This window comes from Lepus europaeus, chromosome 13, assembly GCF_033115175.1.
Source record: "Lepus europaeus isolate LE1 chromosome 13, mLepTim1.pri, whole genome shotgun sequence".
NCBI classification, from domain to species: Eukaryota; Metazoa; Chordata; class Mammalia; order Lagomorpha; family Leporidae; genus Lepus; species Lepus europaeus.
In genome coordinates, this window is record NC_084839.1 from 94,987,468 (window position 1) to 95,001,481 (window position 14,014).

General features: G+C 48.3%; 1 protein-coding gene across 2 annotated transcripts in view; it reads right to left on the reverse strand.

The window, feature by feature from the left end:
• Positions 1 to 14,014, reverse strand: part of UXS1 (UDP-glucuronate decarboxylase 1) — a 101,827-nt gene that overhangs the window by 63,310 nt on the left and 24,503 nt on the right. The window contains exons 2-4 of one of the 2 annotated variants that reach the window (XM_062210044.1): positions 4,149 to 4,176; positions 2,247 to 2,295; positions 1,305 to 1,348 (exon numbers count right to left, since the gene is read on the reverse strand). In XM_062210044.1, the coding sequence (XP_062066028.1) occupies positions 1,305 to 1,348; positions 2,247 to 2,295; positions 4,149 to 4,176 (121 nt within the window). Of the gene's footprint in view, positions 1 to 1,304; positions 1,349 to 2,246; positions 2,311 to 4,148; positions 4,177 to 14,014 lie in introns of both variants that reach the window. The other variant, XM_062210043.1, reaches the window with a different exon arrangement.

Sequence of the window (14,014 nt, forward strand, 5' to 3'; positions counted from 1 at the left end):
CCCCCACATCCGTGCCCTCTCACAGTGCCCACCCGTGTGTGGTGTCTCCGCCCTCCAGACGTCTCTGCTCTCAATTCTGCTAGACTTACCAGTATATGCCAGGCACCACCCGACCCCTCACTGAAGCTACTCACAAGAGGTTACCCACGGGGCGCTCATACACAACCAGATCCCTTCTCCTTCCAGGGTGCTCACTACTAGGGTTTATGCTCAGATGGGGAGAAAAGTGACAATGCTTAATGTGGGCCTTGGTTTAGTTTTGTCCTGGTTTGTAGAAATCAAACTGACAGAGAAGAAGGACGCTTTTTCTGTTTTGTGAGGGAGAGAGAGGAGGAGAGAGCTCCTATCGACTGCTTCACTCCCCAGATAGCTGGAGGGCCAGAAGCCAGAAGCTGGGAATGAAGAATTCAGTCCAGGTCTCCCATGTGGGCGGCAGGAACCCAATTACTTGAGCCACCAATTACTTTTGCCTCCCAGGTCTGCATTACTGGGAAGCTAGAATCAGGAACCAAAACCAGGTATACAACCTAGCTACTCTGGGTAGATGCTGTGGCCCAGTGGACAGGGCCACCGCTTGGGACGCCTGCTTCCCATCCAGGAGTGCCTGGCTAGATCACCAGCTACCTACCTCACCAATGTGCCTGGGAGGGAGCAAGGGCTTGGCTCCCTGCCACCTACGTGGGAAACCAGGATGGAGTTCTGGTCTCCTGGTGTTGGTGTGCCCCAACCCTGGCTGTTGTGAGCATCTGGGAAGATCTCTCTCTTTCTGTGTGTGTGTCCCTTTCTGTCACTCTGCCTTTCAAATAAATAAACCAACCTTACCAAAAAAAAAAAAAAAAAAAAAAAAAAAAAAAAAAGGCAAAAGCGAAAACAAACAAACAAAAAAACAAACCCAGGTACTGGTACTCAGTTACGGTCCGTGGGCCACTTAAGTGGTGTCTCACTGCTAGGCTAAATGTTCACTCCAGGAAGACTTTAAACATAGATTTTACATTTAGGCTTCAGGAAGCTTTTCTGAAAATATGAATTAAGTAAGTAAATAAGTATCTTTTCTTTCTGGACAGAAGCCATGGCTTTTATCAGAAACAGACCCTCAAAGGGGAAAAAAAAGACTCTAAAACACTGTATTCATACAGTTTTACCCTCTCATGGACAGGTCCCCTGTCTGAAGGCTGCCTTCCATTTCTCACGGTACAGAGTTCATTATTCAGTGGATACGAACTTGTATCAGATACTGAACTTTCCCTACCACACAACTAAGATAGAAACATTTTTCCTCAACTCAAAACCAAAAGAACACATACCTCTTCTCCAAATCTCTGATCTTCTCTCTTAGTGGTTCAACAATCTGGAATAAAAGTAATAAATAAATAAATAAATAAATAAAACAAAAACAGTCTTCTACCACTTTTACCCCATTCTGACATTTCAGATAAGCATGACAAAATGTGAAACAGCTTTTAATTTCTTCTACAAATTTGCTTCTAATCTGAAATGAAGACAATCGCCACGCTAGAATTAAACAGGTAAACCGCATGCTGGATCTCTTACGTCACAGTCACCTCCTCGTTACCCTCCTCACTAGGAAGAATGCAAGGTGCTCCAGGTTCAAAATGGACAGATCATCAGTGTCCGTCTCTTTTCAGGAAGAAGAGTGCCCTAAGGGCAGCCCAAGTTTCTGCACTGATTTCCATGTTACCAGCACACAAACCGCAGGCTGACAGTGAACGCACACCCATGTGTGGAGCTTGGGCAGAGACTGACCTGAGGGCTTCTCCATGAGGTCAGATCCTCCCATCCCCTCCCACACTCCAGCTATTGTAATTATTTTAAAAGAGGAGGTGTATCAGCTTTTAGTTAGGTGGGTGCGTGACTCCCCGATCTGTGCACACAGGTGCTTTTTATATTTCCCAAGTCCTTATATCTGGTATGGGGTCACTTCTTCCTTTTAGCACCTGCCAAAGTAAGTGGGGGCTGGTATTCGTTCCACCTCTCATGTAGAAGTCTAAATTTTTTCTGCCCTGAAGGCAGAATTTAACACATCGCACTTTTACAAAAATAGACAAGTGGTAACAAAGCAACTGCATCTACAGGATAACAGAGAGACTCCTCGTGAATAAAGTACAATTTTAGATGGCTTTGAAATCACACACCAGCAGTAAGCTACCAAAACAAAGACACCCGCACAGCAGACAAAGGGAAATGGAGAAATTCACCAATACAAGAGAACATGGAGAGAGACTAACCTCTTCAATCTTGCTTTCAATTTTTAGTTCACTGGTTTCCTGGATAGACCTGTTGAGTAGAAAGCTATAAAACTGAGATCAACTGAAAGGCTCCGTGACTTCAAGATTTGCTTCTGATAGAATTATCATGACACAAACGCTACCGGCCAGCTCCTCATCCTGCTCAAGTACATGTCACTTCCTCCAGAGGGGAGCAAATCTCCTGAACCCATCGATGAGCAAGCCCAGTATCTGAGGGGATTGGATCTAGAGCCCACACCCCACTGATACGAAAATCTGTGGGTGTTCACGTCCTTAACATAAAATGGTACAATATTTGCACAGACCTTGTGCACATCCTCCCATAGGCCTCTACATGACTTATAATATCTAACACAGTGTACCTGCTATGTAAACAGTTGGCACGCTGTAAGATTTACTCGGTACATATTTAGTTCAGACTTAACCCTGTTTTTGATCTGCACCTGGCTGAATCCAGGGATGTGGAGGGCCAACTGTACTATCTAATGGATTATTTCTATGAAACTAAAACAATCTCCTTCCCATGTTGCCTCCAATACGGGATTTTTAAGGACAAGCAGGAAGTGTTTCCATAGGAGTACATGTTTGTCCGCTGGGCCTTCCCAGGGATTTGATGCAAAATGGAGTACTTCCAAGAAAAAAACACAGAGCTCCTTCAAATGGGATCTGAGCACCCCACCTAGCCACACACAGCAGGCTTTGTCAGATGACACAGGAGCCCTGGCGGCAGGAATCGGATCAACACCACCCCACCCACCTTGCAAAGCCAACCCCACAGGAAAAGCCTCCTGGGGCCGGCAACCTTTCGCCCCTGAACCCTGCACAGGGCACTGCAGTCCTAATGCCGACTTCATCGTCACAGTCCTGAGTGCTCTTCTTTCCTGTGGCAGTGTCAAGAAACAACACAGGGGACCGCATTCTTCCTTACGTGAAAAAACGTGCTGACAATGGCAACAGCATTTTATGGTAAATGCTCATTACCTTTTGTTGATTAAAAAAACAAAAGGCTATTTTTCAATTTGGTGAACAGAAGGATTTTACCGAGACAAGTGTGCCTCTTGCCCTCTTAAGAAGAAATCATTCACCCTCAGAGCAGAGGCTCCCTAAGACTACCCTAGGATAGACAGGTGGCCTCAGCCTCCACATCATACAGGTTGAGCACCCCTCGTCTGAAAATCCTAAATCCAAAATGCCCCCAAATCCAAAACTTTCTGGGTGCTGACACGGTGCCACAAGTGGAAAATTCCACATCTGATCTCATGTGACTGGCATAGTCAAAGCACAGGTGCACTGAAGTACTGTATAAAATTGCCCAGCTATGTGTCTATGGTGTATGGGAAATATCAATGAATATCGTACTTACACTTGAGTCCCCTCTCCAAGACATATCATTATGTACATGCAACTATTCCAAAATTTAACAAAAAATTCAAAATCCAAATCACTTCCCATTCCAAACTTCAGATAAGGAATAGTAACTCTAGTTAGCTCCCTGGGGCCAAGACCAGCCTGATTTCCCAAGACAGCTCCCTTCTGAAAAGGCTTTGCAGAAGCAACAGCTGTGTTCTTTCCCAAGCCACCTAGCAACGCCCACAGACCTCTGAGTGGCGTGAAGGCCAGGGTCAGCCCTCTCTAGGGAAGGGGAGGTCGTGGGCATGCTGGAGGACAAGCCATTTCTTCACATCTGGGTAAATGTGAAAATCAGGTGATTCTTTGTAATACCCACAGGCGAAGAGAAACGGCCCAGATGCTTGAAGGGTACAAAATTCAGTTTCATTTCTAAAGTATTCAATTAACCCATGACACCCATGGCAGATAGGTAACAACTACAATGTGTCTATAAAGCCCTATCACAGCACACAAGTAATTAAAAACAATTACCTCATATTAACGAAGTTGCCCCAAACAGCTGAAAAAGAAAGAAGAAGAAAAAAGTCAATATTTAAATCCACAACATGGAAGGATGCAAATTGATTAAAAGATTTAGTTTTTAAACAATATTTTAAAGCTGAGAAAACTACACTATAGCCCACGAAGACAATAAAATCTACACTTTGTTTTCAAAGACTTAAGTCCTCCCAGAAGTTAGTGAGAACAGGATCCTGTGGAGCCCCGTGTTTTGGAATACCCCTTTTGGCCTTTGTAGTTCAAGGGTGACTGCGTTCTAATGAACAGAATGTCCTCAACCTCTGCTTGAGGGAGGGTCCGGGCAAAAGTTAGAGACTTGTATGCCTGCAAGAGAACCCTTCCCTTTAATTGCTGATGACAAGTTAAACAGGAGTGATGGCCTCAAGCTGTGCCTTAGCTCCATCTGTTCTAGACTCTCCCCAATTTCCCCTCTCTCAGTCTCTGGTCTGTTTGGGCCAGGGTAGGGGGTGGGGGGAGGTCCTTCTCTGATTACAGGCACCTGGTGGGCAGGTTATCCAACACAGCTGCCCTCAACACAGGGGTCTAAACCAGCCCTGCCCCACAGTACAACATAATGGCAGGAGACTGCTGGGGTTTCCATGTCCCCACCCGAGCTCCTGCTCAAGTGAAGTCTGCTCCGTGAAGCATGATGAATTGGGACCAGGTGGGCAGACGCGACTGGGTCTAGTGGATTCGTGGGTTACGGCAGGGTCATCTCCACTGTAAGAGCGAGTTTCCTCTGGCAGGCTTGCTCTGTCCCACCCTGTGGTGCACCCTGCCCTGCCAGGACCCAGCAGATGCCTCTGCCATGCTCATGGACTCCCTTCAGAACCGTGACTTAAATAAGCTTCTTTTTCATTGTTAACTTGCCCAGCCTTGGGTATTATCATAGCAACACAAACCGGATGAAGACAATGGCTTTGATATGCAACGCAAGACCATGAGCAACCTTTAGCATGAAATGTGTGGTCCTAATATTTTGCACACATCCCCATGTGGCCCTCCTGCGGCCTCTTAACACACCCTGAAAGGCTACGGGTTGCCTGGTGCTCTCAGGTGCTTCCAGGGCAGGGGACGCATGGCTGCCTGGGGCAGGGACTGGCAGTTTTGTGAGGTGGGGAAGGACTTTAGGTGAATATCCAATAACTCCAGCTTCCTTGCGTCGACATCTTCTGGTACCTAGTGGAGGCTTAATAAGTATTTTTTTCAGTAGGATCCAGTGGTCAGAATCCTAGTCTCACAAGAAATTCCCATGGTCCAAAAGGGGAATACTGCTGATTCCATCAAAGCATTTCCCTCTTTAAACAGAAGAGGAAGCTACTGGCAGAGAACAGCCATAATAAACAAAAGTGGGAAGGAGGCAAGAAATGGGAGCTGTATGGGACTCCGTATTCATTTTTTCTAAAAAGGATGCTTGTATCTTTGGACCATGTAATTTTACTGTGGAGTATTATTCTTAGGAAATACATATATATATACTCATACAGGAAAGTTGCCTTCACAAACATCATTACCTTATTTATGATCACACCCACATAAGAATGAACCCAAATATCCCACAACTGGTGATCTGCTGTATAAATTGCGATCCAAGAATTCAGTGTAATCAGAAACCTGTTAAGGGTCGCAGCTGACACTTGTGTAACAAAAGATAGTTTAACAGGGCCGGTGCTGTGGTGTATGTAGTGGGTAAAGCCGCAGTCTGTGGTGCCAGCATCCCATATGAGCACCAGTTCGTGTCCTGGCTGCTCCACTTCTGATCCAGCTCCCTGTGAATGGCCTGGGAAAGGCAGTGTAAGATGGCTCAGGTGCATGAGCTTCTGCTACTCATGTGAGAGACCTGGAAGAAGCTTCTGGCTCCTGGCTTCAGCCTGGCCCAGACCTAGCTGTTGCAGCCATCTGGGGTGTGAACCAGCAGATGGCAAATCTCTCGTTCTCTCTCTCGCTGTCTCTCCCTCTTTCTCTTTCAAATCAATCAATCAATCAATCTTAGGTTAACAAGAGGAAAGTGCAATGCATGTACTTCATCATAGCTATATAGGACACAGGAGCCTTCAGAACAAATGCCCAAAGACACAGGGCAAAGTCTCTTTTTCATGCTTGGGTTTAATGACTCAGGGACAACTGTGCAGAAATGTGACTGGACAAAGGACGTGTGGGCCAGTGGTAACAGCAATGGACGAGGAGGAGACCCAGCAAGGCCTGTCGGCTCACATTCTCCCAGGCCTCTCTCTGCAGCATTCCTTCCTGCCGGCTGTGAGAAAAGGCCCTGTCTGGAATGGGGATCTGACTGCAATCAAACAAGGGAGCTCAGAGACTGGCTTCACAGCCTAGGAGAGGACAGTTTCAGGTTTTAGGGCTGGCTTTGGGGCAAGGGGATTCTTCTAAAACCTGCCCCAGGAGGAGGAATTCTGGTTTCAGAGTCTCACTTTGGGAGAGGCCGAAGGGTGGGAGGAGGTGGGCGGGCAGGAGAGGCCAGGGAAACCGGGCTCTGCAGCTGCTCTGAGGCCTTCTGGTCTCCTCCAGATCAAAGGACTCCGCAGGCCAAAGTGCTTTCTTTGGGGTGGTGTTTTTGGAACCCCAATACATCAAAATGCAGTTATGACAGGAGCAGATGACCCAATAAATACCTGGCATGACATCCACCACTAAAAACTACATCACAAAGAAAGAGACTGAAGCAGCCCAAATCCTGAGCTTAAATAGCACCACGAGTGATTGTTTTCCCTTGTATTTCTGTGCTTGTCCTGTGTTTAGAACAGGAGGAGAGGGATTCTGAAACCCTTGCTAAGCTCCATGCGTCTGTTACCTGGTTCTTGGGCTCCCCCTCGGCTCAGACAGCAGCGCTGTCCCCCCTTGACGAGCCCACAGGTCCCCAGAGCCAGCCAAGGCCAGGCTTTACTGCGCCATCTCAAATACTGGCTGCAGGATGACAAGTCACAGCTGCTTAACAGCACAAGCTGAGGCAGCCCCTTGCTGCAGAAGCCTGCTGATGAGCAGTTATCCGCTAGGCCAGGCGCCTTCTGCGCGGGGAGTGCCTCTGCGTGGCCTTTGCCAATCCTTTCCAGGTCCTGAGTTGATTCAGCTTTTTGCTCTCCAACCTGTAGTCAGTATAAAGGTCCACTGCAGAGGCACCTCTGAATCCTTCCACCACCACTCAGTGCCTCTGGGAGCACAGAGGCTGCCTGCTGGTCCGGACGCCTTCTCCTCCTGTCCCACCCCTCTTCGGCAGCTCTCCTGGGGAAGCAGACGATGGCCAGGTTCCCAGATCAGCCTTCAGCAAGGAGGTCCAAGCCACATAATAGGTCAAGGCCTAGAGGGGTTTCTGAGGCTCACACCCTTCCTGGCTCCTGGCTCGGCTCCCTGCTCCCAGCTGCTCTACCCCTTTCCCTACCAGCCCCTCCTCCAGCATCAGACCCCCGAGGTTGCTCCCTGCAAACACCCCTCTCCCACCCCAACCCTTTGGTTCACCTGCAGGTGCTCTCCTGGCCAGAGCAGACTCCACCTCCCAGCCTGTCAAGCTTCACCTGCCCTCTCCAAGGCAGGAAATCTCCTTGGCCTCTCTTCCCTCACGAGGGGACACTGGTCTGCCTGTGTGGCCACAGCACTCACTCCATGTTTTGTTCAAACTGGAGGCTTATGAGGGGAGGAGGGTTTCCCTGTAGAATAAGATGGTTTCTTACATTTGTGACGCCAGGCACATGGGGTCCAAAAGCTAACTTAGTCAAGTGGAAGCCAAAATACATTACCTTTGCTTATAACATGTATCTTACTACTTTCTTTCTTCAGGAGTGGGATAGCCAACTAATCTTAACCATATTTTTAGCTCCAGGGTCAGGGGTCTCCTCAACTCACTAAAAGCTGCACCTGCTTTGCTTGGTGAAGAATAAAGAACTCAGCACTCAGCACAGACCAAAGGTGGACACACACAGCAGCAGGACGGCCCCTGTGGGCCACAAAGGGAAAACACACGTGATTTCCAACAATGGTGGGGTCTTGCTCCTGTGGTTTTGCATGGAGAAGCCCGGAAGGTTGCATGGCACAGACTTTAAAAGTTAAATGTTATTCAAAATTAATGCTGCTTTTAGAAATTTGCGACCTTCTGGAGTTATGCTGGCCTACCTCCCGGTGCCTCAAAGAGACAGCCAGGCATTACTAATACATGTTCCCTATAAATATTTGAACTGTTTGTACCTAACACTTGGAGTCAGTATCAAAAAAGTAAGTATAAAAGAGACATATATTCTCGGTTACTGACAAAAAAGCTTAAATTGAATTCCCTTATACACACTTCAAAACACTTTGACTTATTCTCATTTTTCATGTAAATTTTAAAAATGCTTTGTATGCAAACTGAGGCATAACAGTTTCATAGCTCTCATTATGTCTATGTCCAGACTTTGTAGTATACAGGGAAATCCAATTCAAAATCTAAACATGCACTTAGGGCCAAACGTTGAGTTATTTTCAAGGGCATGAGTGTCCTGGGGGCTGGCATTATGTCACCGTTAAGCCACTGCATGTGACACTGGCATCCCATACTGGAGTGCTGGTTTGTTCCAGCTGCTCCACTTCCAATCCAGCTTCCTGCCAATGCACCTGGCAAGGCAGTGGATGATGGCCCAAATCCCCTGCCCCATGTGGGAGGCCTGGAAGGCATTCCAGCCTCCTGGCTTCAGCTTGGCTCAGCCCTGGCAGTTACAGTCATTTGGGGAGTGAAAGAGTAGATGGAAGATCTCTCTCTCTTTCTCTCCACCTTTCAAATAAATCTTTATGTATAAAAAAAGAAATGAGTGTCCTTTTCCAACAAAGAAAAAAAAATCCTAACAACACTTTCATGGTCTCTGGTTAGTCTAACTCAGTTCTTAATTCCAGTCAGCTATCATCTGCGATAGATCCTTTCATAGCACATTCCCTCAATCTGAAGTCTGCGGATTCAGGATTCAGGAATGAGTCTGAAAGTCTAGGGCAGGAAATCCCCTGAAAATACAGGCAAAGCCTACACCCAGAGCAAATGAAAAACCATCAACCTGTAATCTGCAAATGCCTGGAATTTTTTTTTTAAAGATTTATTTATTTATTTGAAAGTCAGAGTTACATGGAGAGGGAGGGGGGAGGGAGGTGGAGGGGGAGGGGGAGGGGGAGGGAGAGGTCTTTCATCGGATGGTTCACTCTCCAACTGGCCGCAACAGCCAGAACTGCACCGATCCGAAGCCAGGAGCTTCTTCCCGGTCTCCCACAGGGGTGCAGAAAAAGCCTGGAACTTTAAGAGGCACTGGTCTGAGAACAGGACAGGCAGCAGAGAAGCGGCCAGTATCTGCATGGGGAAGGTAGGTCTGTGGCAGACATTTCAATGGCCCTGTTTTAAGCACTGTTACAATGCTGGATCAGACAAAACTGCTACTGCCATGCACGTTTCTATCTATCAGGCATCCTGACCACTACTGCAAACCAGCAAGCCTATGTGTCTTAAACTGAGTCACAGGAAGACGTGTGACGTCAGGAAGCTGCCCTTCCACCCCTCGCATGGCAGAGGCCCATGAGACATGGCCTGTACCAGAAGCATCCCCACAAACCAGCAAACCAGAAGCTCGCTGACTGGCCTGGCAATGTCGGTCAGCCCCAGACCACATGGGGAACCCAGGCCTTCACCTTCCTTTTCTGGTGTTTCCTAAACTCTTTCCTTATCCATCCATCCATCCACCATTCATTCAACAAATGCCTGCAGACCCTGTGATGCAGGAGCAGTGAGACCCTGCACACAACTGCTGCACCGTCCAGAGGGCAGTGTGGGGTTGTGACCAAAATACAGCAGGATGTACAGGGAGGACTCCCAGAGAGGAAGGCTGAAGAGGCTTCCCAAAGACTCAGCTGGCTGGTGGAAAGCAGGAGGGGCCCACCTAGGACTGTAGGAAGCAAGAGCACGACCTCCATTCTTGCAAACAGCACTAGTCACCAGCTAGATGCTGGGGACCTTACCCAGGTTATGAGCCAGGCCTTCGGGACTGGACGAGCGTGGGGAGAAATGCTAGCCCGAAACAGCAGTAACAAGCATCAACACAAGTCTTTTGAAAATTTCATTATTTATTTATTGAGTTGCTCCTCGAAGCCAAGCAACCTATAGGGCCCCACAAACAAGGTTCCTAATCTCGCTGTCCTTTAGCACTGAAAAGCTCTTCAGGACCTAGCAACGACGGGGGGTGGGGCCAGGGGGAGCAGCAGGGATCTGATTCCCCAGTCAGCCCACAAAATCCAAGACTTTCCTGGGCCTGCACGGCATGAACTCCGGATCCAAATCAGAATCTCCGTGGAGGGGTCCCAGCGGCTGTGGTTCCTAAGTGCCCAGGTGACTCTGACCCCTGGTGACCTGCTGCCACCACGCCTCACCTGTTGCCCATCTCCAGGCTCAAGGCACTCTGTCCCCCAAGGCTGCTCCAACTTGCCAGGTCTGCCCTTGCCCTGGGGCCTTGACACTGACTCATCTCCCAACTGTCGCCCTCCCTCAGAGCACCCAGGTCATAGTCCCAACGTCACCTGATCAGTGAGGTGTCTGGGCGATTCCCCAGTAACGGCACCCCCACCTGCTACTTCCATCTGCCCATATGGCCTGCTCCTTTTCTCCTGGGCCAAAGCACCGCACAGGCTGAGTATCTCTTACCCAAAATGCTAGACCCAGATGTGTCCCAAGATGTTTTCAGATATCTTGGGGATGGGCCCCAAGTCTAAACGTGAAGTTCATTTCAGTTTCATATGTACCTTATCCACAGAGCCTGAGGGTAATTTTATACACTCTTAATAATGTTGAACATGAGGAAAAGTTTCATGGTGTGGAATTTTCCACTTGTGGCATCGTGCTCGGGCTCAAAGAGTTTCAGAATTTAGAGCATTTCAGATTTGGGATGTTTGGATTAGGGATACTCAACTTGTTTATTTATCAATGAGTCTGTTTGTTGCCTCTCTCCCAAGAAAATGTAAGCTCCAAAGTGGCAAAGATTTTCTGTTTTCTTTATTACTACAATCTAGAGTATGGAGACAGGGAACATCGTATGTGCTCAAAGGATGAATGAATGAAAATCTCTCCTACGTGACTAGAATCGCTGCTCTGAAGCAGGAACGGTCAAACTTTCCCTATGAAGGGTCAGCAGCCAATATTTCAGACTCTGCAGGGCCCTTGATCTCTGTCATAACTAAAACTCTGGCTACACAGCAAGCACAACCACAGACGGTCTGTAAAAGCATGCTGCGCTCACACACCATTTTATTTAAGGAGGTGAAATGTGATTTCCAGGTGCTCTGAATGATGTTCTTTTAAGTGTTTTTTTCTCAACAGATTAAAAATTGTTAAAACTTTTTTAGCTCCTGGGTCTGAGAGAGAGAGAGGAGAGAGAGGAAGGAGAGAGAGAGAGAGAGAGGAGAGAGAGGGGGGAGAGAGGGGGAGAGAGAGAGAGAGAGATCTTCTACCCGATGCTTCTTTCCCCAAATGGCCACAACAGCTGGGGTTGGTCCAGGGAGGAACCAGGAGACCTCACGCCAAGGCCTGTGTGGCGTTGTTCCCATCTGCACGGAAGAAGGGCGCCTTGCTCATTTTCAAACATGTTCTCTACGTGAACCCCCTCCTTGGATGCCGTGTGGCCTATGCTCTTACTGAGTGACAGTAACACCAATGAAACCCTTAGAGGGCAGGAAAGCCAGTTCCAACATGGAAGACGCGCCCCAGCCTTCCACTGCTCAGGCCGAGAGCACTTCAATTTAGAGGAGCATTCAAAATAGAAACCTTGTGCAAACAGGGCACCTTGAGTACCTTTAAAGTAGCATGGCACAGAAAGTTCCAGAACAATGCTGCTGGGCTGTCTGCTGCTCTCCTGAAGCTTTTCTGAGCACGTTAACTGCACCAAGATGTCTCACCCATAACCGTCTGACAGGGCTCACTGCACAGCTGGGCAGTGTCACTGCAAGGTGGCACTGTTAAAACCTGTCCAAACATTGAGGCACCTCCCATGGGGGCAGTTTCTGTGTCCTCCCTTGAATCCGGGGGTTTGTGCTGCATGGGCCACAGGGATGGTCGGTCACATATGGCCAGTGCTGTCGCCTTATCTGCTGGGGCTACCATGCAAGACAGCGGCCAGCCCAAGTCCACTCAGTCCTGGCAGAATCTGTCCCTCAGAGGCCCGCCTGCAGGTGGACTCTCCAGCCCAAGTGTCTGAGTTGCCCCAGCCGAGCTCCCTGATGTCACAAAGCAGAAGAGTCATCCCCCTTCCATACTCCCCGACCCACAGGACTCGGGAGTGTAATAAAATGACGGCTGTTTACCACTAAAAGCTGTTAAGCGGCTTATTAAGCCAGCTCTGCCACTCTGACAGATGCTCAGATGTCCCCACTGCAGCTCCCAGAGTAAATCAAGTGCCGGAGCTCAATTTCTCCCCTTCAACTACAGATGCACTGTACTCAAACCACAGGCTCAGCTCTGCACAGAGACCAGCCAATCTGGGCACAACCCTAAGGCCAGGGGAACGGGCATTTAATCTAATGATTAAAATGCTCCCATTTTCCAACACAGTGCTTGAGTCTGATCCCCAGCTCTGGCTCCTGACTCCAGCTCCCCAACAATGCAGACCCCGGGAAGCAGCAATGACAGCTCAAGAAGTTGGGTCCTGCCACCCACATGGGAGACCTGAGTTGAGCTCTTAGCTCCTGGCTTTGGGCCCAGCTCAACTCATTGAAGGCTTTTGGGAAGTGAACCAGTAGATGGGAGCTCTCTCTGCCTCTCAAATCAATTCTAAAAAGATTCTTAGATAAAAAGAAAGGCAAGGGCTAGGTCCAAAGTCCAGGCAAAATCCTGAGTCCTTCCAGCTCAGGCTGCCTGTCCCACCTGGCTGCACTCTTCCTGTCCCTATCTGAACCAAACATCAGATGTGTCCAGGAGAGATGTGCCCTTACTCACCCCCAGAGAAGCCCAGTGATTCCAGTGCTTTGGAAAGCATAAACTTGGGGGTGGCAGGGCGAAATGTTTCCCCAAAGCAGGTAAGAGCATGCGTAATTCTTACAATAACAAAAGTATTGAAAGTTTTGTTCAAACTGACCACAAAGTTTCAATAAGATACTGTTCTCTTTTTAAAATTTCTTAAATAAGGAGCATGCGCAGAAGTGAGAGAGCTTCTTGCCAGTTTCCTCTTTCCACTAAAACAATGAGGCTGCTAAAAGGGAAGGCAGTGAGCCACCCAAGTGGCCCCCACGCCTGCACCACGCCCTGCCCAGAGAAGACTCAGCCTGCCAGCACAAAGGCCCTCGCCGGATACGGGCCCTCAATCTTGTACTTGTATGAATATAATCTATTACTTATACTTCACTTAGTTACACTCTGTTATAGCAGGAGAAAACAGACTAACACACCTACCATCATTCCCATGGGAAATATTTTTGCCCAAAACCATTACTTTTTTAAATGCGTGGTTAGAAGTGCAGGGGACTGGGACGGCATTGTACAGCGGGTTAAGCCACCACTTGCAATCCTGCAATGCCAACATCCCACAATGAAGTCCTGGCTCAGTGGCTCAGTTTCTGATCCAGCTCCCTGCTAATGTGCCTGGCAGACAGTAGATGATGTACCCTGCCACCCACGTGGGAGACCCAGATGGAGTTCCTGCCTCCTGGCTTCAGGTTGGCTCAGCCTCAGCTGCTGCAGCTATTTGAGGAGTGAATCCGCAGATGGAATATCTCTTCCTCCGTCTGTCTCTTCCTTTCTGTGTTACTCTGTCTTTCAAAAAAGAAAAAAAGTTTTAAAAAAGAAAACTGAAGGAAACTGGGCTTTGTAGACAACACTTGGGGTTTCAAAAAAGTCT